The sequence below is a fragment of the Bacillus rossius genome, chromosome 13, assembly GCF_032445375.1.
Source record: "Bacillus rossius redtenbacheri isolate Brsri chromosome 13, Brsri_v3, whole genome shotgun sequence".
Taxonomy (NCBI): Eukaryota; Metazoa; Arthropoda; class Insecta; order Phasmatodea; family Bacillidae; genus Bacillus; species Bacillus rossius.
Window position 1 is genome coordinate 2,097,138 of NC_086340.1, and position 27,074 is coordinate 2,124,211.

The 27,074-nt window shown below is 43.0% G+C and overlaps 1 protein-coding gene across 1 annotated transcript in view; it reads right to left on the reverse strand.

Moving 5' to 3' along the window:
- The window catches only part of LOC134538580 (LIM/homeobox protein Awh), a 63,356-nt gene that overhangs the window by 21,186 nt on the left and 15,096 nt on the right, over positions 1-27,074 (reverse strand). Inside the window, exons 4-5 of the mRNA XM_063380004.1 lie at positions 17,713-17,894; positions 1,798-2,015 (exon numbers count right to left, since the gene is read on the reverse strand). Coding sequence (XP_063236074.1) covers positions 1,798-2,015; positions 17,713-17,894 — 400 coding nt within the window. The remainder of the gene's footprint in view (positions 1-1,797; positions 2,016-17,712; positions 17,895-27,074) is intronic.

The window sequence follows — 27,074 nt, forward strand, 5'->3', positions numbered from 1 at the left end:
TACGTTTGCCATATGTAAAAAAACTCATTAATTATCATTTGAAATAATCGGAAAATTTAAAAAAATTATAAAATATTTAGTCATTTATTTCATTCCAACAAACTCATTTTTAGCAAAAAAAAAAAAAAAAAAAAAAAAGGGTGACAGGCGCTGCCTCATTGATGTACTCAACAAGACTCACCCCCACCGGTTATAATGTCATGGAATCTTGAATGCCGTTATTTGGAGGCATAAATTAAATAGATACCGTTCATGGATTGGTTGATGGTGATGATCATGATCGCTATTATGTTATTAAGACAAAAATGTCATCGGGAGGCTCAAAATAACATATACATACGACTGACAAGTTTAAAGTGACTGACACGGACGAAGCATTTGTGAGGCCCACTGTTGGGATACATAAGTAAGAAAAGGTTAGTTACTGAGGCGGTTGAAAAATTTGATCTAGTCATCATCAGAGGATACATAAGATAAAGTAAGTGACAGAGGCGGGCGAAGTGTTTGTGGTGCTCACCGTCAGATGATACATGAGTAAGATAACGTCAGTGGCAGGCGGGCGAAGTGCTTGTGGTGCTCACCGTCAGATGATACATGAGTAAGATAACGTCAGCGGCAGGCGGGCGAAGTGCTTGTGGTGCTCACCGTCAGATGATACATGAGTAAGATAACGTCAGTGGCAGGCGGGCGAAGTGCTTGTGGTGCTCACCGTCAGATGATACATGAGTAAGATAACGTCAGTGGCAGGCGGGCGAAGTGCTTGTGGTGCTCACCGTCAGATGATACATGAGTAAGATAACGTCAGTGGCAGGCGGGTGAAGTGCTTGTGGTGCTCACCGTCAGATGATACATGAGTAAGATAACGTCAGTGGCAGGCGGGCGAAGTGCTTGTGGTGCTCACCGTCAGATGATACATGAGTAAGATAACGTCAGTGGCAGGCGGGCGAAGTGCTTGTGGTGCTCACCGTCAGATGATACATGAGTAAGATAACGTCAGTGGCAGGCGGGCGAAGTGCTTGTGGTGCTCACCGTCAGATGATACATGAGTAAGATAACGTCAGTGGCAGGCGGGTGAAGTGCTTGTGGTGCTCACCGTCAGATGATACATGAGTAAGATAACGTCAGCGGCAGGCGGGCGAAGTGCTTGTGGTGCTCACCGTCAGATGATACACGAGTAAGATAACGTCAGTGGCAGGCGGGTGAAGTGCTTGTGGTGCTCACCGTCAGATGATACATGAGTAAGATAACGTCAGCGGCAGGCGGGCGAAGTGCTTGTGGTGCTCACCGTCAGATGATACACGAGTAAGATAACGTCAGTGGCAGGCGGGTGAAGTGCTTGTGGTGCTCACCGTCAGATGATACATGAGTAAGATAACGTCAGCGGCAGGCGGGCGAAGTGCTTGTGGTGCTCACCGTCAGATGATACACGAGTAAGATAACGTCAGTGGCAGGCGGGCGAAGTGCTTGTGGTGCTCACCGTCAGATGATACATGAGTAAGATAACGTCAGTGGCAGGCGGGCGAAGTGCTTGTGGTGCTCACCGTCAGATGATACATGAGTAAGATAACGTCAGTGGCAGGCGGGTGAAGTGCTTGTGGTGCTCACCGTCAGATGATACATGAGTAAGATAACGTCAGTGGCAGGCGGGCGAAGTGCTTGTGGTGCTCACCGTCAGATGATACATGAGTAAGATAACATCAGTGGCAGGCGGGCGAAGTGCTTGTTGTGATCACCGTCAGATGATACACGAGTAAGATAACGTCAGCGACAGGCGGGCGAAGTGGTTGTGGTGCTCACCGTCAGAGGACGTGCTGCCGCCGTCCAGGGTCTCGAGGTAGTGCGTCTTGCAGAGCACGCGGTCCTCGTGCAGGGCGAACTCCTCGCCCGTGCTCAGCTGCCTCTTGCACGAGTCGCAGGCGAAGCACGCCAGGTGGTACACGTGCTCGCGTGCCTTGCGCACCCAGTCGCTGGCCGAGATGCCGCGGCAGCACTTGCTGCACTTGGCGCCGAAGCTCCTGCGCACACACACACGTGCTTTCACATACACATACACATATACTGTTTTGTTTTCCAGTCATCTATTTCTATGAATATAATTTAAATTTTCATTAGCATTTAATATATTATTAGAGACAGGAAAAATTCGTGGGTTCATTTCGCGATAGGCTAGAATCCAAGTGCGTGTAACTTATTGCCGCTTCAGTGATTGGAACACAGTTTGGCTGAAGGACTGTGAGCCAATGAATGACCCTCAACGGAAGAAGTATCGAATCATAAGCATCCCAGTTAGCAGGTGTCACGAGTCAGTAGCCAATGAGCTGGTGTTATATTCCCGCGTACATAGAGGATCGTGGAGTCCATCCTAGGAGCCATTCAAACCGCTAATTTTTCCAGTCCCTATATATTATGATTGATGATTCTGCCATTTTATACCGTATTTTATTTAGTGATTTATTAATTCTACTCACTTTTTAATTATTTTGATCTTTAGTAGCACAGTACAGTTAAACAAAAGATCCGACGTGACTGGAAGTGTTTTTTTTTTTTTTTTTTACCCTTTATGTCACCATTGATTTTATGTTGACAGCGACGACTAATGAAAGTCTGTTACTTGAATTTTAAAACTGGTTCCAGAGCGTGTTTACTACTTTAGTGCCATTGTGTTTATCTTGGGTTTTAAAGTATGAAAATAATAATTGTTAATTAACTAATCTTTATAACATTGAAAACTTTTTTGTGTCACCTAAGTTATAAATATATTTATACACGTCTTATGACCTGCTGCAATTTCAAAACAAACACATTAGGCTATTTATAAGTTTTTTTCTATAGCATTTCTAAGTTTTATAAAATAATTTACTGCAATAGCATAGCTATTCCTTAGATAAATTTTGTATGGTGATATAATTTTTTTTTAAATACTCCAAGATATGTTATGCATATCATATACTTTACCATTAAGTTAGTTTTTTTTTAAAATTCTTGTAAATAGTTTAATTTAATCTTTTACAATATACCTTTGAAATTGGGAAATTCTTTTATGGACATCCAGTATTTCTGTATCACTAGTGTGTTAAAACACATAGTCTTGCTTCGTAATTAATTAATTGATTTTTTGTTTCATGTCAAATGTCACACGAAACGAACCCATTCAGATGCGGAAAGCAACAGCTCCCGAATGTCCTGGCTGGATAAGGCATGTGTTATCTCGCAGACGGCCGCCAATCACAAGGAAACAACCTCTAGCGCAGGGCGTACAGGATTGCAGTCCACAGAGCGATAACCTGCCCCCGGGCATGCTCGGGTGGTCCAGGGAGCTGGGTGGGATACAAGGCGTGGTTGATGAAGACTTCCCCCGGAGCGGACTGGCGGGCGCGCTACATCGGCGCGACCTCCACTCATTTGAATAGAACACGGATCCTCACTCCGAGCCTGGCGCTCGCCGTAAACATCCTCCCCCGGCGAGCCTGCGTCCCTTGCCTCGTCTGTGACACTGTGCGCGCGCCACTGCCCTCCTCGGGCAACTATCTGCGCGCGCCACTGTCCCCTGGTCCGAGCTAGCGGCGGTGGGGGCGACAAATACAGACACGGAAATTGCTCTGAGTAGTCTGGCCACGGTGAAGAACTGAAAATCATAGTAGGTGCGCTCAACCCATGATTGCTTTCCCGTTGGTTTGCTTTCTTAGCGAGAACATTTTTATGCTTGTTTATTGGCACTGCCTGATGCGCTTATATCTCTCCTACCTGGATATCGTTGTTGGCTCACTGTCGTAGAAGGAAGAAACAGCTTGTGCCGGCGTAACATATTGCAATCTAGTGGACGCTCAGACCTTTCCCGCGGAAAATACCTGCCCCTGAGCACAACGAAACACAGACGATGCTAAAGTAGTATAATCCTCAGAATAATATCAAAATCATTTCGCGTAAAACGTATTTCCCTGATCATGTGTGTTGTTATTTCAGAGAATGTATGGCCCGACTGCAAGGAAAAAAAATCAAATTTTAAACTGATTCGTATAAAAACAGTTTCATCGTATATTACGTGCACTGCAATACACCTGATTGTGGTAAAGCATTGCAGTCCCTATCGTCTATGCGAACGTAATGAACACCGGTCATATGCTTAATTGGAGTAATTTTGCGCGTGAGACAGTAGGACTGAGTTCAGTCGTAAGGGCGTTTTTCCTTAGCAAACAAAAAGAGTTAGGGCAAGTATACGAAGGCCGGAATGCGTTTAAATGATTTAACTTAATTATAAGGTATTCAAAACTAACAAGCATGGGTCAATAATGTTTCTTACTGCTCATTTCGTTACGGCGTATTTTTATTGTAATTATTTACGTACAATTAATATATTTGGAATATAATAAAACGATATACCTGTTTTCGCATAATATGTACAATATTATGTATTATTATGTAGACCTTTTCATGCATAGACAGAGACCGAAAAAATTCGTGGCTTCATTTTGCGATAGGTTAGAATCCAAAAAAAAAAAACGTTTGGCTTCATGCCGCTTCAGTTATTTGACAATTATTAATATGAAGGATTCTGAGCCAATGGGAAACCTTCACCACGGAAAGTATAGAATCACAATCATCCCAGTTAACAGGTTTCACAAGTCACTAACCAATGAGCAGTTGGGTATTTGCCCGAGTATGTAAAGGATTTTTGAGTCTATCCTAGAGCTCATTGAAACCGCGAATTTATCCTGTCCTTGTGCATAGAGCCTCGAATATTTCGAAGATTCATTTCACTTCAGGCTAGACTCAACTTGCCTATACATAGCCAATAATTTTAATAATGCTCATTTTTCGATTTTGTCTGATTTTGGCTTGCTTTCTGTGTGTTTGTGTATTCATTTTTCTTGTTCATTCTTGTGGTTTCTCTTTGACGTACGGTGGAAACCAGCAATGGCGTACGTCCATGAAAATGTTTTAAATCACAACGCCAATTAAACAAACAGCAAGAAGATAAAAAGTTTATAATTTCAGCCAATTTCTAAGTTAAATCCACGAAGATTTTCTGTTACTTTTAGTTCTTTAAATTGAGGTGTATAAAATATAGAAATATTTCAAGGTATCGTCGTGAAGTTAAAGCTAACAAATATTTTCTTAAGTACATTTCTTAAAATTATTAATTGTGGACATCGTGAACAAAATTGATTAAGTGTTTTACTTTTTGCACTGTGCTGAGTATAATTTTTTTTACTGAGATCAGTTTGAATTTAAGCTACTTCGTAATTTTATTACCGCTGAACAAAAAACATTTACATACATGTATCTACATATTCGTAGGGTGAAAATAGAATTGAAAAAAAAAAAAGAAAAACTTTTCGCAATTAATGAAAGTGCGTTAACTATTGACGTAACTGCAAAGGCCTGGATTCGTTACACGTTTGGGGGAGGGGGGGGGGGGATAAATAAATAAATAAATCTTGTCTCGTCTTCAAAGTGAATTATTTGTTCATGGAACTCACGTAAACATGATGATCAAAGCTTGGGGTGTGCGAGATAGTTACCACGAGCTCTTTTGGGAGCGGGTCGGGGGTTATTTCGTCTGCTCAATCTAGCACACGCGTCTACCCCCCCCCCCCTTGCCCTCCCCCCCCCCCCGGGCCCCGCCCCAATCAACACGCTCCTGACGGCGATTCTCATTCTGCAGGTCCGCGCCACGGTAATGAGTCTGCAAACTAACTTCGCTCCTGCTTTTATATTCGCTAATCACGTCACGGCTATCTCACTCTCTCTCTCTCTCTCTCTACGCCTCTGCAAACAACTAGCGCGAAACGAACATCTGCGATACAGAACCGGCACCCCTGTAGGAGCAGCACCCCGCCCACGGGCTGGAAGAAGGGAGTGGGGGTGGTAGTAGTAGGTGAAAACTGCGGACGAGGCAAAAATACCGAACAGCCAGCCGGGTGGGGGGGTAGATAAGGGTGGGGAGGGGAGGGTGTTGTTGATCACGGGAATGCGAGAGGGATGAAATTATTGGCGGAGTTCGAGGATTGGTTTGGTGGGGTGGGGAGGGGAGAGAGAGAGGTTAGGTCTCGTCGAAACAACTAACGCTGTAGTTTATTTGCCTGTGTATCTTCCCCATTCCCCCTTCCTCCCCCCCTCTTGGTGTTGATTTAATTTGACAACGCCGCTCGCCCTGACGTTCGTTAGAGGGGTGGTCCTCCCCGCGTGATTGGTGAGGGTCAAGGAGGGGGGTGTAGGTGGTGGGGGTGTTGCCCTCCGGAGCTCCGGACGTCGAAACCCAAACTGGACCGTGCGTCGAGAGAGAGAGAGAGAGAGAGAGAGAGAGAGAGAGAGAGAGAGAGAGAGAGAGTTTAAGGTGGGGGGGTTCGGGAATTCGATTACCATCCATCACGGGTGAGGGGGGGGGGGGGCAGGGGCGCGGAGGGCGTAGCTCGCCGGTAGCCGGCGCCCAGTTAGGCCCGAAGCCGCGACGGCTCACGACGACAACTAATTATCTTGCCGCCGCCCGCGGGCCAGGCCGTATTTCCCTGCCCGCGCGACGGAACAATGAGCCGGGCCGGCTGCGCAAACACCGTAAATATCCGCCGTCGACAAGAGGACGTATCTCCGCGGACCAGCGCCGTGCTTGCTCGTGAGGAGCTCCCGGTCGAGTGACAGCCTTCTTGGGCCGACCGGCTCCCGCGGTAGCCTCCGCTGCACTCTACCAACACGTTAAACAAGGACTGGAAAAATCCGCGGTTTCAATGAGCTCTAGGATGGACTCCAATATCCTCTATACACTCGGGCAAATGCCAACTGTTCATTGGCTGCTGACTTGTGAGTCGTCACGACTGGGTAACCTGTGATTCGACACTTCTATGAGTGAGGGTCTCTAATTGGCCCTCAGTCCTCCAGAATAACAGTGAACCAATGACAGAAGTAGCACTAAGGTATAATTATTTGAATTTTAAAATAAAACACGAAATGAACCCGCGAATTTTACGGGTCTCTTACTATATGTAGAGACCGGAAAAATTTGCGAATTCATTTCGCGATAGGCTAAAATACAAATCGTTGTACCTCAGTGCTGCCTCTGCTATTGGTGCACAACTCACCTGGATGACTCTGGGCCAATGAGAAACACCCGACCAAAGCTTTATCGAATCACAGGCTGCTACGTTGGAACGTCTCACAAGACAGCAGCCAATGAGTGGATGGCATTTGACCGAGTGTACGTAGAACTATGGAGTTCATCCTACAGGTCATTGGACCCGCGAATTTTTCCGGTCCCTAACTATATGACTTGATGTAAGCTTTTGGACATACGCCATTGCTAAGCACATGTATGTCTGTAGAAGAAAACTAAAAAAAAAAAAAAAAAACAATAGATAAAAAACACAAATTAAGCAAAAATTGCTGTTGTCAACAGGATATATAGGCTAGGTACAACAAATAATATTCCACAACAGGAATATTGTCAAGAAACAAAGAAAAAATAAAGGAAAATGCACTAAGAGAACGAAAAAAAAAAAAACACAAATGATGAGTTGAACCCCCAAAAAAAATCAGCACAACAGTTGAACCGAGACAAAAACACAACAAAACTAAAAGACGAAACAAACACAATAGTTTTCCAAAACAGAAACAAGCGACGTTTCGGGAACTGCTATCTGCTCCCGTCCTCAGGCAGAGACGCACATAGTACGAAAACACAGGTGCGACTCCAATGTGCTTAGCAATGGCGTATGTCCAAAAGCTTATTTCGAGTCATGCACTCCCATAGCACAAATCTTTCAAAGATAATAACATTAACTATATCCCTATATGCAGGTATTCAATCTGTAGTCAAAATATGTGTAAAATCTCTCTATGTGGAAACCAAGGATATTAATTTTTTTTTTCGTTAGCATGTAGACTAGCAGCCCTGAAATTTGTTTTATTCCGCTAATATTAACTATCTAGTACATCATTACAGTACCTGAAGGTCTACTAACACACGTTTCACCAGCTTGCCTGTCACTGAAAGAGATTCTTTGCCGACAGCAAGTCGCTGTCACTTTCACCGAGCCATGTCTTCGATGCTTAGCCGATATTTTATCACGTGCAACACGTCATGGAAAATTAATTAAAAAAAACTGTTTTTCGCATTTATAAGTAACATAAATTTTAAGAGTTTTATAAGGTTGCAAAAAAAAATAGAATAAAATGCTTCAAGTCTTAAATTTAAGTAACGTAGAATAGCTTGAAAAGTTTATGTTTTTTTCTTTCAAAGTTTGGTTTGAGCGTAGAGCTGTTACTAAAACTGGCTCCCTGTTCCATGTAGAGTCCTCTACACGGCCGCCAGCTCAGCAGGGCGTGGGAGCAGGTCTGCCAACAGCACACATGGCTGAGGTGAGTGCAGCGGACTGCCATCTGTGGGCCGAGGAGAGAAGCTAAGTCGCCCGACTGTCCTGCAGGTATGTCCCCTGTGCACTCAAGCCAGATACTGCTGTTGCTTTAAGCTGAGATGTTAGAACGGTAAGGTACTCTATATTTCTTGCAGTATTGTTTAAATGCCCCGCCTACCAGAGCACTCATACAGACAGCTCAAGACATCCTATTGGTGTCTGTTTTAAAAATTAAACAATTAAGAATGCGCTGAGGGCAGATTCGTAGTTCTGTTTCCGTATTTTTTTTTTTTAACTACAGTATTAGGAAAGTGAAAAGTTCAAACGCGATTTCAGACTACTTTTTAGACATAATACGCCCAGTAAAGTTTTTTTGAAAGCACTCAAGGAACTTTTATTTCACCTTTATATTCATTTTTCCGCCATCTTAAGTTTGCCGCTCACATCTAAATAATGAGGCAACAACTAGCACTACCCAGCAAGCTTTGGGTAGACCTGTATGTCACTGATAATCGCCAGATTCGAATTTATTTTAGTTATCATTCGGACTTTACCCTCCAATGCCAAGTTAACCCTGGTAAAACCAGGTTTACTTCTTCTTGTAGCAGTATCGTGACATATTCTACTAAAGTGGACTCAATGTCGTCTCCCCCCCTCCCCCCAGTGTGAAGCCTCCTCAGCCGGTAGAGCTAGCGCCTGTGGCTCAGCCCCGGGAGTAGGCCTCACTGGTCCACAACTGTCGCTCTGTCGCTGTCGTCCACAACTGTCGATCTGTCACTGTCGTCCACAACTGTCGCTCTGTCGCTGTCGTCCACAACTGTCGCTCTGTCGCTGTCGTCCACAACTGTCGCTCTGTCGCTGTCGTCCACAACTGTCGCTCTGTCGCTGTCGTCCACAACTGTCGCTCTGTCACTGTCGTCCACAACTGTCGCTCTGTCGCTGTCGTCCACAACTGTCGCTCTGTCACTGTCGTCCACAACTGTCGCTCTGTCACTGTCGTCCACAACTGTCGCTCTGTCTCTGTCGTCCACAACTGTCGCTCTGTCACTGTCGTCCACAACTGTCGCTCTGTCACTGTCGTCCACAATTGTCGCTCTATCACTGTCGTCCAGAACTGTCGCACTGTCACTGTCGTCCACAACTGTCGCTCTGTCGCTGTCGTCCACAACTGTCGCTCTGTCACTGTCGTCCACAACTGTCGCTCTGTCGCTGTCGTCCACAACTGTCGCTCTGTCACTGTCGTCCACAACTGTCGCTCTGTCGCTGTCGTCCACAACTGTCGCTCTGTCACTGTCGTCCACAACTGTCGCTCTGTCACTGTCGTCCACAACTGTCGCTCTGTCGCTGTCGTCCACAACTGTCGCTCTGTCACTGTCGTCCACAACTGTCGCTCTGTCACTGTCGTCCACAACTGTCGCTCTGTCACTGTCGTCCACAACTGTCGCTCTGTCGCTGTCGTCCACAACTGTCGCTCTGTCACTGTCGTCCACAACTGTCGCTCTGTCACTGTCGCCCACAACTGTCGCTCTGTCGCTGTCGTCCACAACTGTCGCTCTGTCGCTGTCGTCCACAACTACCGAGCTGTCACTATCGTCCAAAACTATACGTGAATCTCCGGACATATTGATTGCTACAGACATCTATCACCGGAAACATCCGCGAATTGATTTCTTCATTGACTATAATTTTAAAAAAAATCCCTTTCGGCACAGCCTACAGACGCAGGTACTTACGTAGATTCCGAAGTACCTATTTCTTCTACAATGTGCTGGAAAGTTCTAGAAAATTTCTGGAAACGTTTTAAAATTGATGTACATAACATCCAGTATGGCCTCCAGTATTCCAAATTGATCTATTACATAATATTTTCTTATTAGAATAACCGATCTGAATCGAACGCTTGAGAAGTGCGTCAATTAGACTACTCGTCGTGACGTAGAATATTTTTCAAAGACCATTCCCACTAGCGAACGCGCAAACTCTCCCCCTGCACACGTTACATAGGTATGCGCAACTGAACTGAAATGATCGCGGCTATGTTCTGGTTATCCCCATATTCTCGTGACGCTCGTCTTTGCGAACTGGCATCCTTGCTTGTAGGACGCACTCGCGTCAGTGAAGCTTTATGGTCGCGGGCATCTCGTGGCCTGAAGATGGCAACTGCAGTGTTCGCCGAAACGTCGTTAAGCTCTTTCGCCCTCGACGTGGCTGGATCCCACAAGTCAAGCACCTCAGCGTTTCGGCGAATCACAATAATTTACTTTTCAATATGCAGTCGTTGGAGCTCAGGGGTTTGCCCTGTGAGGCGAGTAGACGTGGCAACGCTGGCGGACTGCTCCAAGGAGGAGGGGGTGGGGGGGAAAGGGTGTCATTAGCGGGAATTACCTGGCAGTATCACCACCAGTGACGTCACCGGGCGTCTGTCGTGTCGTGACTGGCCGCTCTCGCTCGCCGCACTGAATGTACTAACTTTCTACCGCGGCGTCCTCTAACCCCCCCTTCCTCCATCAGCGGCACAGATGCGGAGTGGCGTGGCAGGTTCCCTGGTCGTTCATTGGCTGCGAGGAACTCGCGTCTCTTTGGTCGCTGTGGGAGTTCTCATATTCGTTATGTCTAGAGAGCGGGGGGGGGGGGGGGGGGTGGGGGGGAAATTAGTTGTCTGTAAAGTCGGTTTACGGACGATAGTTTAACGTGACGTCATAACAAAACATTGACGAAATGATTGCATGCTTTATGAATAAAATTTAATCATTTTCATTTTAATAATAAAAGAATAAATACTTGAAATTATACTAGTAATCAGATTTTTAAAAATAATTAACCTTTATTGCCGAAATTGTTGTTGTAATAAGCAATGAAAACCACATTAACTTTTCACTTCACAGTCGAGTGGAAGAGAGATAGATGCGGCGCAAGCGTACAATGAGCGTAACGGAACACAGCGTAACGGAACAATGTGCGTAACGGGACACTTTTTCGTGCGTGCAGCCGGCGTTCATCGATTTATTAGACGTTGTCACGTCAAAATTCGCCGATCCAAGCTCGTTTGTATTCATGCTTCAGTGATTGAAACCATATATTACCTGAAGGACACTGAACCAATGCAAAACCCTTAATAAAACATTTATTTTGCTACAGAGATCAAATTCGTGGTGGTTGTAGAACTTCATTCGATTAAACTGAATACAGATGGTCAGTTTTCCATCTTAAATACGCACTGTATTATTTACAATAAAACTGTCGTTAAGCTCCATTTCCAAAGACGTACACCAGCTTCGGGAAGCACTTAGGACCATGTTTCCAGCTTATATTGTCGTGATGAATCAGCAGTCGAAATCCGTCGGTTGAATGAAGACTTGTCATGTGAAGTAATCAACCACAGCGCAATTATTCAAACATAATAAAAAGGTGTTTGGTAATGATCGGGAATCCTTCAGCATCGAACACAGCCAAGAAGAATATAAATGTAGAAAATTGAGGCAAAGTGTATGTAAGTTTATTAAGTAACCAAATACCGTGGTTTTTTTGCTGTGACCGTCGAATGAAGGTCACGAAACACTTTCCAGGCCAATAAGAATTTACTTGCTGTTGGTACTATTGGAAGTTTGCGATTCGTCCCATAATAACTATGCTCTGTTTACAAAGTCACGATTATTTCCCGGATTAATTTCCCTCCAGACTAGCGTTAACGGACTAATAGATAAAGTTTTTGCTATAATTTTTATTATAATTATTTTTATATCTTTTTATACATGTTTACTCTGTCAAGCTAGATTTTTTTAAAAGGAATATTAACACTCAAAAAAAATCAAGTATATAATTCATATAAATAAATATTGAAAAAAACAAATTTAAAATACCAAAAAATACCTAAAAAAACTAATTGGTCGATAAGAAGACCATATGCTTTGGCGGGTTACTATGTGATTAGTAAGGGCAGGCATTTTTCGCGAAAAAATCTGAACGCATTTTAGACTGCAACAAGGTACACCCACACCAGAGATTTCCTCCTTGTGATTGGCGGCCGTCTGCGAGAGAAGTCGTTGCCTTATTTGACCGAGCCACTCAGGACGCGTTGCTTCCGCACTGAACTACCGTGATTGGCGCTGTAACAATCGACATGCACCTGAAAGAAACTCACCCAATCACGAAACACAGACGATGCTACAGTGTTTAGACTTTCAGCCAGTCTTAGAATCTTTTCGCGAAATATGCATGGCCCCTAGTGATTAGGTAACTACTTATTCTCCGTGTTTATAACACTGATTCAGGGTCGTGAAGATCACTGCCTGCCAATCATCAACCTGACGCAGACGCGTACATGCTTCAAGTCTACTCCGCCGTACCCAGTGAATAGTGGCTCCGCCTGTTATTGATGGATCCACCAATCAGAGGAGTTATAACCCTGCTCCGGCCCCCGCCAACTGGAGCCGGGTGCAGGCGTGGTTGCCTGGCGACCAGGGGCAGCGCGGTGTGTGTCCCCTTTAGAGGAGGGGGGGGGGGAGAGGGGTGCGGTCCTCGGCCATCAGATAAGCCCCTCGACGGGAGGGGCAGCAGGGCCTTGATCCGCCGCGGGGGGTCCTGGGTTCAGATCCAGCGGTTGTGCTGCGTAATGCTCCGGCGACAGGCTCGACCCACCGCGCGCGTCACAACACCCCCCCCCCCCCTCCTCATCCCTTCCTACTGACCGTCGTGCCCTGCGGTCAGTAGCGTACATCGGCTGACGTGACGGAACCGTTAGACACCGGTGTTCCAAGACACAGAAATAAGGGTTTAAACTAACCACTGTCAGAAAAATCCTGAAGGGCTGCCCATCCAAGGGGCAACAATTCAGACAACCTTTCAAAAACACCACTGTTAAAGATATCCTGATGGGCTGCCCTTCCAAGGGGCAACAATTCAGGATTATAAAATTACGAAAATAGACACATTTTAAGATACTGGAAGGTCTGCCCTTCCAGTCGCTTTACAAACTAACCACTGTCAGAAAAATCCTGAAGGGCTGCCCATCCAAGGGGCAACAATTCAGACAACCTTTCAAAAACACTACTGTCAGAAAAATCCTGATTGGCTGCCCTTCCAAGGGTGCAAGTTTTCTGGATTATTTAAACACTTAAAGAAACATGTTTTCAGAAATTAGATGGGCTCCCCTTCCAGTCGCTGTACAAACAAACCATTGCCAGAAAAATCCTGAAGGGCTGCCCTTCCAAGGGGGAACAATTCAGCTCCCCCAACCGTATTCCCACAGCACGATGGTAGTTTCAGAGAACGTTTTTCCGTGTCCTATCCGTTGACGATTTTTTTTTGTCCAAATTCACCGCGCTGCTCAGAGCTCACTCTTTTCGTTGATTTCCTCCAGGCGGTGTACCCGCGTCTGGCGCCGTTAACTAGTTTATAGTGTTGGCGTGCCAAACGTAACTCTATGACAGCGAAACTTGTTCAATTTTATGATGCTTCCTGATGCTGCTTTGTTTGGGCCACGGTTTGTATAAAGGACTGTGAGCCAATAAAAAAAAACCAAACAAAAGTATAATCGAATCACAGAGCACCTTAGTTAAAATGTCTCCCAAGTCAGAACGCATTGAGCAAGCGACAGTTTTACGGGCATGTAGAGAATTATTGAGTGCATCCTAGAGTCATCAGAACCACTGATTTTTTCCAGTTCCTATAACAGCGCATCGCGTACTGAAATAATTGGTTCACTGCAAAATATGATTGTAAGTATGCCATATGATTAGGTCAAAATTAACCTGCGAAATTTCCTCCCTTATCAACGCACAAGTTCTTAACTGCGAAGAATTTATATTTTATTCTATAGACTTTTCCGTTGATGTTTATTTTAATTGAATGTGTATTAATGATCAGTATAATCGAGCAGCCGGTTTGTTCAACGATGAGTGGAGACAGACTTCAAAGTAACGTCTCATTGTTTGTTATGTTTCTTTCTTGTTCGGCTAGGCTGCTGGACAGGGCGGCTCTCTCTGCTAGTGATTGAACCGGGAGAAACATATTTAAATGTATCAGAAAGCGTCCAAACAATATCCTGTCAAGCAGTTGGAGTTGCAGTCTTCTCTGGAATTGGCCAAATATCTGCAAGAGTGTTATCTCATTGCGTCGGGCCTCGGTACCATAAAGCCTCTGTACCATAAGGCCTCGGTACTATAGGGCCTCGGTACTATAGGGTCTCAGTACAATAAGACCTCGGTAACCTCGGACCACGGTACCATAGGGCCTCGGCACCATAGGGTTTCGGTACCATAAAGCCTCGGTACCATAAGGCCTCGGTACCATAAATCCTCGGTACCATAAGGCCTCGGTACCATAGGGCCTCGGCACCATAGGGCCTCGGCACCATAGGGCCTCGGAACCATAGGGTTTCGGTACCATAAAGCCTCGGTACCATAAGGCCACGGTACCATAGGGTCTCGGTACCATAAGGCCTCGGTACCATAGGGTCTCGGTACCATAGGGCCTCAGCACCATAGGGCCTCGGCACCATAGGGTCTCAATACCATAAGGCCTCGGTACCCTCGGGGCACGGTGCCATAAGGCCTCGGTACCATAAGGCCTCAGTACCATAAGGCCTCGGTACCATAGGCTGTCGCTGATGGAGACACATCGACGGGGCCACGACTCAAGACGCACACACGCGTGCTTGGGCAAGTTCCCCTCCCCTCCCCACCCTCCCACTAACCCGTGGGTCTGGAGGAGGAAGAGAAAGGCATACATCACATCCATGCGGCGCCATCATGACTTGCATTCACCGCTTCCCTTCTTTTCATTTGTCATTCCGTCTCTCCGCCGCCAGTGACACCTGGCGGTAATCTTGTTGACATGACAATGTCCTCTTCCGAGTATCCCGGTGGCCGGCGGGGCGAGGGGGGAGGGCCTCATTGTTTGAGGAGAGGCTGGCGGAATGCCTTGTGGAGCTGTGGTACTCCCAGGCCGCGTGATCGGGGGCCTCCCCAGGGACTCCTGCAGGCGCATGCGTGCCGACACCCGGGGGCTCGCCCCTTTACACGCCACCTGCACTGCCACGTTACCAGAGACCTGATAGACTGCACATACCCCTGGTACACTCGGGAAAATAACGCCAGTTCATTCGGCTGCCGACTTGTGAGTCGTCTCGGCTGGTTTGTCTTGTGATTCGATCCATCCTTTGGTTGAGGGTTTTATAACTGGTTGAGATTCGTCCAGATAAACAGTGAGCCAATAGCAAAATTATCTAAGAGGTATACGTGTTTGAATTCTAGCCTATCACCGAATGAATCCGCGAATTTTGCAGGTCTCTACACATTACCAGAGACCGGAAAAATTCGCGAATTCATTTCGCGATAGGCTAAAAATACAGATCTTTATACCTCAGTGCTGCCTCTGCTATTGGTTCACAACACACCTGGATGACTCCGGGCCAAATGAGAAACACCCGACCAAAGCTTTATCGAATCGCAGGCTGCTACGCTGGGACGTCTCACAAGACAGCAGCCAATAAGTGGGTGGCATTTGACCGAGTGTACGTAGAACTATGGAGTTCATCCTAACAGGTCAAATTGAACCCGCGAATTTTTCCGGGGTCTCTACACATTACGTCACATGGGCAGGGATCGGCAAAAAAAAATCGCGGATTCATTTCGCGATAGGCTGGTACCGAAATGCTGATTATACCATTCTCCTGCGTCTGCTATTGGCTTAAAGTGTATGCGTAATTCTGTGGACCAATCAGGGATCCTCACCCAGAGAAGTGTCGAATCAGAGACCAACCAGTGGAGACGTCTCTCAAAGCCACCGGCCAATGGACGGGGTGACATTTTCTCTAATGTGAAGTCTATCCTGGAGTTCATAGGACCTCGTTAAATTTTTTCAGGACTCTGAACATTAGTTTTATGTGAAACAAATTATTCAAGACTTGCTACAATTCGTAAAGTGTAGGGGCCAGTTAAAACCAGAGCATTAAATTAGTCATTAATACTAAAATATTACCTTGGATGACCCGTTCAATATTTTTTAAAAATAATTTTTAAAAAATATAGCATTTATTAAAAAAAATTGTTAACGCTTTGAATAAATAAGTGTTAAAGAGCAAAGAAAAAATCACATATACTAAAATAATTGTCTAATATATAAAAAAAAATCTGAGCATGTTTTTCAACACTCGCCAGTGACGTGCGTCTTCTAACTTCGGTAACAAACAAATTCGCGAGTTTCATGTTGCAAATATATACTCTAACACGAAGTTTAAAGTAAATTTGTTTTAAAAAATAACGCCGAGAGTGATAAATATACGAAAATTGTGTTTTCAACAACATTTCTGGGCGCGAATCACACGTAGTTTCCGCTCCCGCCGCTAGAATTCGCTGCCGGAGCAGCCACGTCGACTACTGAATCATTTGATTAGCAGACCGAAATTTTAAACAACATATTAAAATGGCTCCGAAAAAAGAAAAAAACTTTATTTAAAAAAACCTGCTTAGGGCATAATTTTCGAAAGTGAATTATATTTAAATAATGCCTATCTGGTTAAAATTCACCGAAACGTTAATACCAAAAAGTTTATCTTTGTCTTTGTGAACTTTGGTTTGCTCCATCCATTGTTGTTATCTATTTTCGTTCGTTGACTTCCGTCGCATTTGCGAAATTACTCACAAAATATGCCGTACACATATATCAAGAGCTAAACTAAAAAAAAAAAAATGCTGGGTCACCAAACCAGTCAAATGTAAAATAAGTAACACTAAAAAAAATTATAATTCAAAATAACCGGTTTGAATTTAAGGTTCTTTAAAATATTTGGTCCACATTTATTAAAATGGATAGTTACCGAAAGTAGTGATAATTTTGTAAAATTTAGTATGTATTTTATAAACCTTATTTTGAAAAAAATTAAACGAATAATTTGAATGAAAACAGGATTTTCTTATATTAGGTATATTAAACTGAATATTATTTTATTTATAAAAAAACCATACCCCATATCATTAAAATGGCCCATCAGGTATTTTAATATTTTTTATCACCTTTAAGTTTTTCTTGCAGCAGGCGCGCATGCTATGCACCGTGCAAGGCAGCGGTGTGTGGCTGGTTGCGGTAAACAGGCGCGCATGCTATGCAGCGTGTAAGGCAGCGGTGTGTGGCTGGTTGCGGTAAACCGGCGCGCATGCTATGCAGCGTGCAAGGCAGCGGTGTGTGACTGGTTGCGGTAAACAGGCGCGCATGCTATGCAGCGTGCAAGGCAACGGTGTGTGGCTGGTTGCGGTAAACAGGCGCGCATGCTATGCAGCGTGCAAGGCAGCAGTGTGTGGCTGGTGGCAGACAACAAGGCGCGCGTGGTACAGTGCGCACAGAAAGTGCGTGGAGCGGGACTCACTTGGCGTAGTCGGCGCGGCAGTAGATGCTGTCGTCGCGGATGAAGCAGGACGGCTGTCGGTCGAGCGCCAGCTGGCAGACGCAACAGCGCAGACAGCGCGAGTGCCACGAATGGCCGTTCACCTGCAGCAGGTACTTGTCTGTGATTGGCTCCGAGCACGCCGCGCACAGGCGGTGCTCCGTCTGCAACACGACAACACACTTCGCTTTTCACTGTGCCGTACAACACTAACTGTACACACATTAAAATAATTTCGTTTTAACTAGCAGACAGACAACTACAGTGACACGGTAGTAGAACGAAAATCCTTTTTGCAGGCATGCAGTAGACCTAAAGTCACTTGTTCAACAGTAATTTTAATGAAAACTATAACATTTATCTTACCGGGAAAATTTCTAAGCTCTTGCAAAAAGCAGTTGACCGGCAGGAACTTTACCTACAGTTATTTTGTTGAAAGTCATTTAACCGAAACGTTTCGTCGACATTTCAGACAAATGCCTTTCGGTATGCTGACTGCTACCCACTACAGCTAGGGTTTAAATTCCTTTTTTTTTAAACATTTTTAGATAGGTAACAAGAAAACCATTATTTGTTTTGTTTGGTTTATTATACAGGTAGGTATTAAAAGTTTTTTTTATGTAAACTGGAAGTAATTACAGTCTATTTCAGCTACTAGTTTCCTTTGAATTGTTTCCAATACAAATTTTATAAATATGTGTAGCAGTATCTCCCACATACCCTGCACACAATTGTGAATGGTCTAACTAGAACAATTGAAACTAAGTTCCCATAACAGTAAAGACTGAATTCAGCGTGTTAACCTTAGTGCTTGGTTTTAAATAATATAACTCCATCTCAAACTTCCTAATTGTTTCAAGAATTTTTGCATAGGCCAACATATTTCAATTTGTCACTGGTAATTTATAAAGGGTTCAGGTTAGCACAATACTCACACTCTTAATATGAATCTTTCAAAACGATCTTATTTTCAGTAAGGCATAGATAAGCTCAAATACTGAGATATATAATTATTTTAAATACGAAATAAGACAAAATAAATTTTTATAGAAAAAAGTGTGCAGATAAAAAATTACAATAAATATTTTAGCACGTTTAGTTATCCACATGATGCGTGACTAGGCACTCGAAAAATTCGCGATTTCAACTAGCTCTAGGATAGGCTCCACAATCCTCTATGTACTCGGGTGAATATCACCCGCTAATTGGCTACTCACGCGCGACACATGTTATCTGTGGAACTTGTGATTCGAAACTTGTTTTGTTGAGGGCTTTCCATTGGCTCAGAGTCCTTCAGGTAAACTGTCGTCCAACAACTGAAGCAGCGTGTAGGGAAACTATTTTGAATTCTAGCCAATCGCGAAATGATTCCGAGAGTTTATTTTTACTGTTTTTACGCATGACGTATTTTTTCCCTGACAAGTGTAAAATAAAATCTTTAATGACTACAGACCTGCAAAATTCGCGGATACATTCGGTGATAGGCTAGAATTCAAACACATATACCTCTTAGATAATTTTGATATTGGCTTACTGTTCATCTGGACGAATCTCAACCAGTTATAAATCCTCAACCAAAGAAGGATCGAATCACAGACAAGCCAGCTGAGACGACTTACAAATCGGCAGCCAATGAACTTGCGTTATTTGCCCGAGTGTACAGGGGTATGTGCAGTCTATCCTGAAGGCCACCTAAACCGCGAATTTTGCAGGTCTCTATTAATGACTATCAAACCATAGTGAAATCATTGAATCATGGTAAGCCATTACGTATGTCATGGCTAGGGGCATGCATATTTCGCTAAAAATAACATTCAGAGTCTAGCTGAAAGTTGAAACACTAGGTATAGCATTGTCTGTGTTTCGTTATTGGGTGAGTTCCTTTCAGGTACATGTCTACCGTCAGTACAACCAATCACAGTACTTCAAACTCGTCCTGAGTGGCTCGGTCAAACAAGGCAGCGACTTCTCTCGCAGACGGCCGCCAATCACAAGGAAGAAACCGCTGGTGTGGGTATACCTTGTTGAAGTCTAATAGGCGTTCAGATATTTTTTTTCGTGAAAAATGCCTGCTCCTAGTCATTGCTTATCGAAATGTCGGACAGATATAACTTAAATGAAAATGACGGCACAACTGTGATAGGCTCGTGTAAGCATGGAGCGGTGGACTGCGCATGCGCAAGTTAGGCGAGGTGTGACGTCACATTACGTCCTGGTAATTACAAACTGACCGCGCGCGGCGGGAAGACTAAGATGTACATCAAGTTCTGTCCCTGCCCGAACACGCCCGAATATTCACCTTCGGCCAACCTCGGGTTTATTTTTATATATTTATATTTCTCTGTTTATTTTAACATAGCTATACTAACCTAACTAACCGTCCATAGTGTTTTAAAGTGTTTTAATGTAGCTAACCTAACCGACCACTTTTAATATTTGAATTAATTTTTCCTGCGCCAAAATAAAACAAATCCCGAGGTTGGCCGAAGGTGAATATTCGGGCGTGTTCGGGCTGGGACAGAACTTGATGGACATCTTAGGCTTCCCGCGCGCGGCGGGGAGGCACCGACACTAGCGCCGCGCTGCGGACCACCGAGCAACTCAACTAGTCACGTCGCGCCTCTTGCTTTCTCTCGTGACCGTAGACACCTGTATTTTGTGAAGACGTTTCGGGTTAACATATTCCTCAAAACGCCGGGCATATTTCCTACTTGTTTTATTTTATTGGCGTGATAACGTCTAATAAATCGATGAACGCCGGCTGCACGCACGAAAAAGGATGACTCAATGTCTCGTTACGCTCATTGTCCCGTTACGCTCATTGTACGCTTGCGCCCCATCTATCTCTCTTCCACTCGATTGGAACAACCATCGATTTGACTTTTTCGAGGCACATTAAACTTGAAACACTCCCATTCATTTCCTACTTTTCCTATCATCGTCCTATCCTTAACAGAATAACACAGATTGGAAGAAGTTAAATAGCAAACATGTATAAAAGTTATAGTTAAAATAATTTCTTCGTTAAAGTAATAACCATATTTGAATTAATGAGTGCAAATAAAAGTAAATTTATCAATTAAATTGTAGATTTCATTTCACTCCTTCTTTGTATCCATTCAATTAGTGATAATTTTAATAAAAAATGATTCAATTTTATTGTTAAAAGTATGCAATCATTTCATCAATGTTTTGTTATGATGTTGTCACGTTAAACTATCGTCCGAAACGGACTTTACAGACAACCAATTTTATTTTTTTCCACTTATTTAATCTGGCTACTATACACGACAGTTCACAAAATAAGGAAGGTTAATAAGACAAAACGTACATAACTAAACTAACCTAAATAAAAACAATAACCGAGAATATTAAAACAAATTTGTAAACAAATTACTAGCAGCATAGGAAACGAATCACTTTGGTAAAATATAAAGTAAATATCATTGTTTGATGTTTCAGAAATCAAAACCAGAAGTTGAAAAAGTACTCTTTTTTTTTTACGGATTACACAAAGAATTATATGAAAATATTTAAGATTTACTAAATACTGTATTCTGAACTTTAATAAATCATGATTTGTAATAGTACCTATAATACATATTGATATTCGCCGAGATAATTTCCAACACATTGCGAATTCTGACCACTTCTATAGTTTCAATATATATTTTTTAATGTGAAGTTCTAAGCTGGAACGCAGGGGTTGTTTAACACCGCAGCCCCACCCCCGGTGGCTCAGCCGCTCGGAAGATAATCCCTCTCCGAACATAGGAAACGCATAATGGCGATTGTGCATTAAAATAGTACGTTGAAGCCTGACAAGGTCGTAACTAGCGACTGGATGAATTCGCGGGTTCAGTTACCTCCAGGATAGACCCCACGATCCTCTACACACTCGGGCAAACGGCGCCCGTTCGTTGGCTGCTGACTCGTGAGTCGTCACGAAGAATAGCCTGTGATTCGACACCTCTATGATTAAGGGTCTCTGATTGGCCCACATTCCTCCAGATTAACAGTGAACCAATAGCAGAAGAAGAACAAGGGTATATTTATTTTAAATTTACCATATCAAGAAATGAATCTGCGGATTGTTAGAACCTCTAGCAATGATTAGGAACAGGCATTTTTCGCGAAAAAAAATCTGAACGCCTATTATACTGCAACATGGTATATCCGCATCAGCGGTTTCTTCCTCATGATTGGCGGCCGTCTGCGAGAGAAGTCGTTGCTTTATTTGACCGAGCCACTCAGGACTAGTTTGCTTCCGTGTTGGATTACTGTGATTGGTTGTACTGACAGTAGACATGTACCTGAAAGGAACTCACCTAATCACGAAACACAGACAACGCTATAGTGTTTCAACTTTCAGCTAGTCTCGGAATCATTTCGCGAAGCGTGCATGCCCCTAGCAATGATATGAAAGAAAAGTAACTTAGCTACGAGCCCAGCTGAGAAGGAAGATGGCGTGTGTAAGCGATAGGCGAGTTTTATCATTTATCATTTCAAGCACACGCGACGCCAATGTCTGTTGCTTCAAGCATTTTTGAAGTCGCGGTTCCGTCCGGGCGGTGCCAAGGACGGCAAACAAAAACCGAGACGGTTCCTTTGACGGCGGGAAACAATCTGCAGCCCCGCCTGAAACACGCACGCGCCTCGCTCGTCGCAGGTCACGTGACGTCGGCTGCTGGTGGACGAACACCGCCGTGCATAATTCATCCCCGGCCTTCGCCCTCGGCGCTCGCAGGCCCCAGGTCGCTTGTAGCTCAGCCAGGCCTCGCTGACACTCGTCTGCAGGGCCGTGCGTGATTCCGAGACTAGCTGAGAGTTAAAACACTGTACCATCGTGTATTTTTCGTGATTGGGCGAGTTTCTTTCAGGTAAATGTCGATTGTCACAGCACCAATCACAGTAATTCAGTGCGGAAGCAAACGCGTCCTGAGTGGCTCAGCCAACTAAGGGAACTACTTCTCTCGCCGACGGCCGCCAATCACAAGTAAGAAACCACTGGTGCGCGTATACCTTGTTGCAGTCTAGTAGGCGTTCGGATTTATTCGCGAAAAATGCCTGCCTCTACACATACATAATTTGTATTTGTAAGCAGCCTTTTTTTTTTTTTTTTTTCATTCTGTGAATATTCTGTTGCATGTTGCGGGCTCATCGTAAAATCTCACTCTCTTCGAATTTTTTTTTTTTCCTTCATAACGCGCCTTTATCAAAAGTGAAACTTCAAAGATGTTCGGATGCTACCTGCTCTATCCTGTCCGTGTTCACGCGGTGTGAGCATGTCCGTGTCCGTGGCTCGCAGCGCGGCTGTCCGGCGAGGCCACGTGGTGATGGATGGCTGCCACCTCGAGCCCGCGACCGACACCACCCCCCGCTAGGGGGTCGCCTTATTAATTACCCTCTCCCTTTTGTCTTGCCCCTCCGGCGCCGCCCGGGATAAATTAGTCAATTACCGAGACGCCGCCGCCTCCTGGCCGCGTGGGAGTTGCGCCGACGGACAGCCCCCCACCACGCCCGAGGAACACCCCTCCCCGGGTCGGTAGAGACCGGAAATATTCGCGGATTCCTTTCGCGATAGGCTGAAATACAAATCGTTGTACCTCAGTGCTGCCTCTGCTATTGATTCACAACTCACCTGGACGACTCTGGACCAATTAAGAACACCAGAACCAAGTCTTTATCGAATCACAGGCTGCTACGCTGGAACGTCTCACAAGACAGCAGCCAATGACTGCTGGGTGACATTTGACCGAGTGTACGTAGAACAAATGAGTTCATCCTACAGGTCATTGAACCCGCGAATTTTTCCGGTCCCTATGCTTCAGTGATTGGCAGAGACCTGCAAAATTCGCGGATTCATTCGGTGATAGGCTAGAATTCAAACACATAGACCTCTCAGATAATTTTGCTATTGGCTTACTGTTCATCTGGACGAATCTCAACCAGTTATAAAACCCTCAACCAAAGAAGGATCGAATCACAGACAAACCAGCTGAGACGACTCACAAGTCGGCAGCCAATGAACTTGCGTTATTTGCCCGAGTGTACAGGGGTATGTGCAGTCTATCCTGAAGGCCATTAAAACAGCTAATTTTGCAGGTCACTAGTGATTGGACCGCAATTTACCTGAAGGACTCTGAGCCAATGGCAAACACTCAACAAAAGAAGTATCGAATCATAAGAATCGCAGTAAACAGGTGTCCCGAGTCGGTACCCAATTACCAGGTAATAGTTGCCCCGATTTCATAGAGAATCATGGAGTCTATCCTAGTGGTCATTGAAACCGCGAATTTTTCCAGTCCTTGCGTATTGGGTTCGTTCCGCCGAGCTCGCGGCAATCCGCGAAAAAGTACTGAGAAGCTAAAACTGTACTTTCACTAATCCAGTTGCACAGGAATAGTTACCACAATAAAGATACCGTAGCTTTGTGCAACCGATATCGTAGCGGCGTGCATATTTCGCGGAAAATATATTCCGATACTTCATAGCTGCAAGTTAAAAACACTGTAGCGTCGTCTGTTGTTTCCTGGTTGCGTGATTTTTTTTCGGGTGCGTGACGACTGTTAAAACACCAGTCACAGTAATTCAGTGCGGAAGCAAACGCGTCCTGAATGACAATGGTTATTTTTGCACATATGAAATACGTTTTTTTAAAAAGTTAATACTGAGTATTTATAACGTAAATTGGCGCGTGAATATATATATTTTAATTGACGTTTCATTCAAGTGTAATGGAAAAGCTAATTAATTGTTCAATAATTGTACTTTATTTTGTTTTATTGTGCTTATTAATGTGCGCAGATAACACTGAAAAGGTAACCAGGGAACTTTTTGAAAAATAAATATAAGTATCTATTGAAGATACTAGGACAACGCAAAGCATAAATGACCGGGTAAAAATCTGAAAAACTGATACAGTTGTTTACTGTCTGTAAACCAATTTGGGTTTAGAAAAGGCTTAAGTACAAATGATGCTCTAATTAAAGTAACAAACTTTGTGCACAAAGCCATAGAACAGGATAAAAAATGTATTGGCGTAATGTTGGATCTTGCTAAGGCTTTTGATACAGTCTCACATAAAATACTTTTAGATAAATTGGATAAAGTAGGAATAAGAGGTTTGGCAAATACTTGGTTTAAAAGTTATTTGGAGGGTAGATCTCAGAGAGTCAAAGTAAATAATAAATTAGGAGACATCCTACATATAAATATAGGCGTCCCACAAGGCAGTGTTCTTGGGCCAATTTTGTTTCTGATATATATAAATGATCTATGTAACTTAGACATAACGGGGCAGATAGTTTCTTTTGCAGATGATACTGCAATTTTATATTCATCCGACAATTGGCCTTCGGTTTTTGAAACGGCAAATAACGAACTTAAGAAAGTCAAAGAAATATTAGATGATAGTTTTCTTTCTCTAAACATAAATAAAACCAAATATATTACTTTCTCTGCCAACATTTTTGGTCAACCTATCGAACATGAACTAAAAATTCACGTATGTAACGAAATAAACGTTAACTGTAAAAAATGTAGTGTCATAGAAAGAGTACAGGATATAAAATACTTAGGTATAGTGCTCGACTCTTTTTTAAAATGGGATAAACATGTTTCTTATCTTACGAACAAGATTCGAAAAATGGTGTATAAATTCGTTGAACTAAGAACAATATTATCTATTGAAGGTATTAGAATGGTTTACTTTGCTATTTTTCAGTCTGTTATGCAATATGGTATTCTGTCTTGGGGAGGAATGAGTAAAACGTCAATTAAGCCACTTATAACAATTCAAAAACTTATTTTACGAGTTATTTTCAAAAAAAACCACATGTACCCATCCAAGGAACTTTTTAAACTATTAAATGTATTTGATATTAAAAGATTGTTTATTAGAGCTGCAATAATTAATATGTATCAAAGGGATAATCAGTTAAATTATATAGATCATAACTATCCCACACGACATACACAGAATATAAATTTACAAATCCCTCAATTTCATAAAACAATATCTCAGAGATCTTTAGAATTTTTGCTTCCAAAAATTGTTGTTATTCTTCCTGCAAAACTAAAAACCAAAAATTATTTTCAAATGAAAAAATATGTTAATATTTGGCTACATAATTTAACTGATGAAGAGATGGCTTTAGTATTTAAGTAAGTTTTATATATTGTTATAACTTTGTACCTGTACTTTACTTAAATACTAATTTTTATTTAATTGAATTTTCATTTATTCATGTAACAATTATATAATTTATACTTTTTTGTTTATACATAATATTGAATTTTAATAATTTGCTCTTTTTAACTTTCATATTTATATAACTAATGTAATATTTTATATATTTATTTCTCAGCTATTATACATTTACAAATGTTTACAATCGTCAAAATACCGCATGTAATTTAAAGTGACTAGATGCACTCACATACAAGCTTGCTTTCGTGAGTGCTAAATTTCCTGGTTAATTAAGTGAATATTGTCAACAAAGTGTAAAAAAATGGGAAATAAATTATTATTATTATTATTATTATTACTTATATTTACAAATTTACAAACATCTGTAATGTTACATTATCTCTGTCCCTTTTACAAAAAAAAATATCAGTGTGGGTTGTAGCCGCATCGAAGGCGGATATTTCGCCAACGTTTTGGTCGACCTAGTTGCCATCTTCAGGGTAGCAGTTTCCTACATCTCTGTAAAATTCTGTCCAAGTCCGGGTCAACAGTTTCAAAACAATTGCTGAACCTTGAGTTCACAACCCTGTTGGTAAAAGCGCTGTCCAAGGTAATGCCCTGAAGATGATGACTGCAAGTTCGACCGAAACTTCGGCGAAATCCTCGCTTTCGACATGGTTGGAACCCACAGGTCATGTAACTTCAGACAATTTTTGCGAAAGTCCGCGATCCTTATTAATTGAATACATATACTCCATCAAATCATGCAAAATATTGTACGAACTTTAATACATAATTATACCGCCTACTATCTTTCACAGGGCCTAATTGACTGTCTCAAGCTCCACAACCTGGAACCTGTTTCAAGAAATACTTTTATATTCAATGGAATCAACATTGGGATATGTTCGCATAGCTAGCCAAGGCGAGTTTTTTGAAGAAGATTAGTTCATATGTGATGCAAGCTTATTGCTTTGTTCATAATAAAATTATTCACCGCGTATCTTGATTACATCTCGTATTGTAAAAAAATTGTGGAAGAACAACACATACAAGTAAGCTATTGAGTGAAAATTTTATAAATATAATTTTAAAAAAAAATTAAAAATGAAAAAAAAATGTTGTGTGAGACTGAGTATTTCCAAGGCAATAA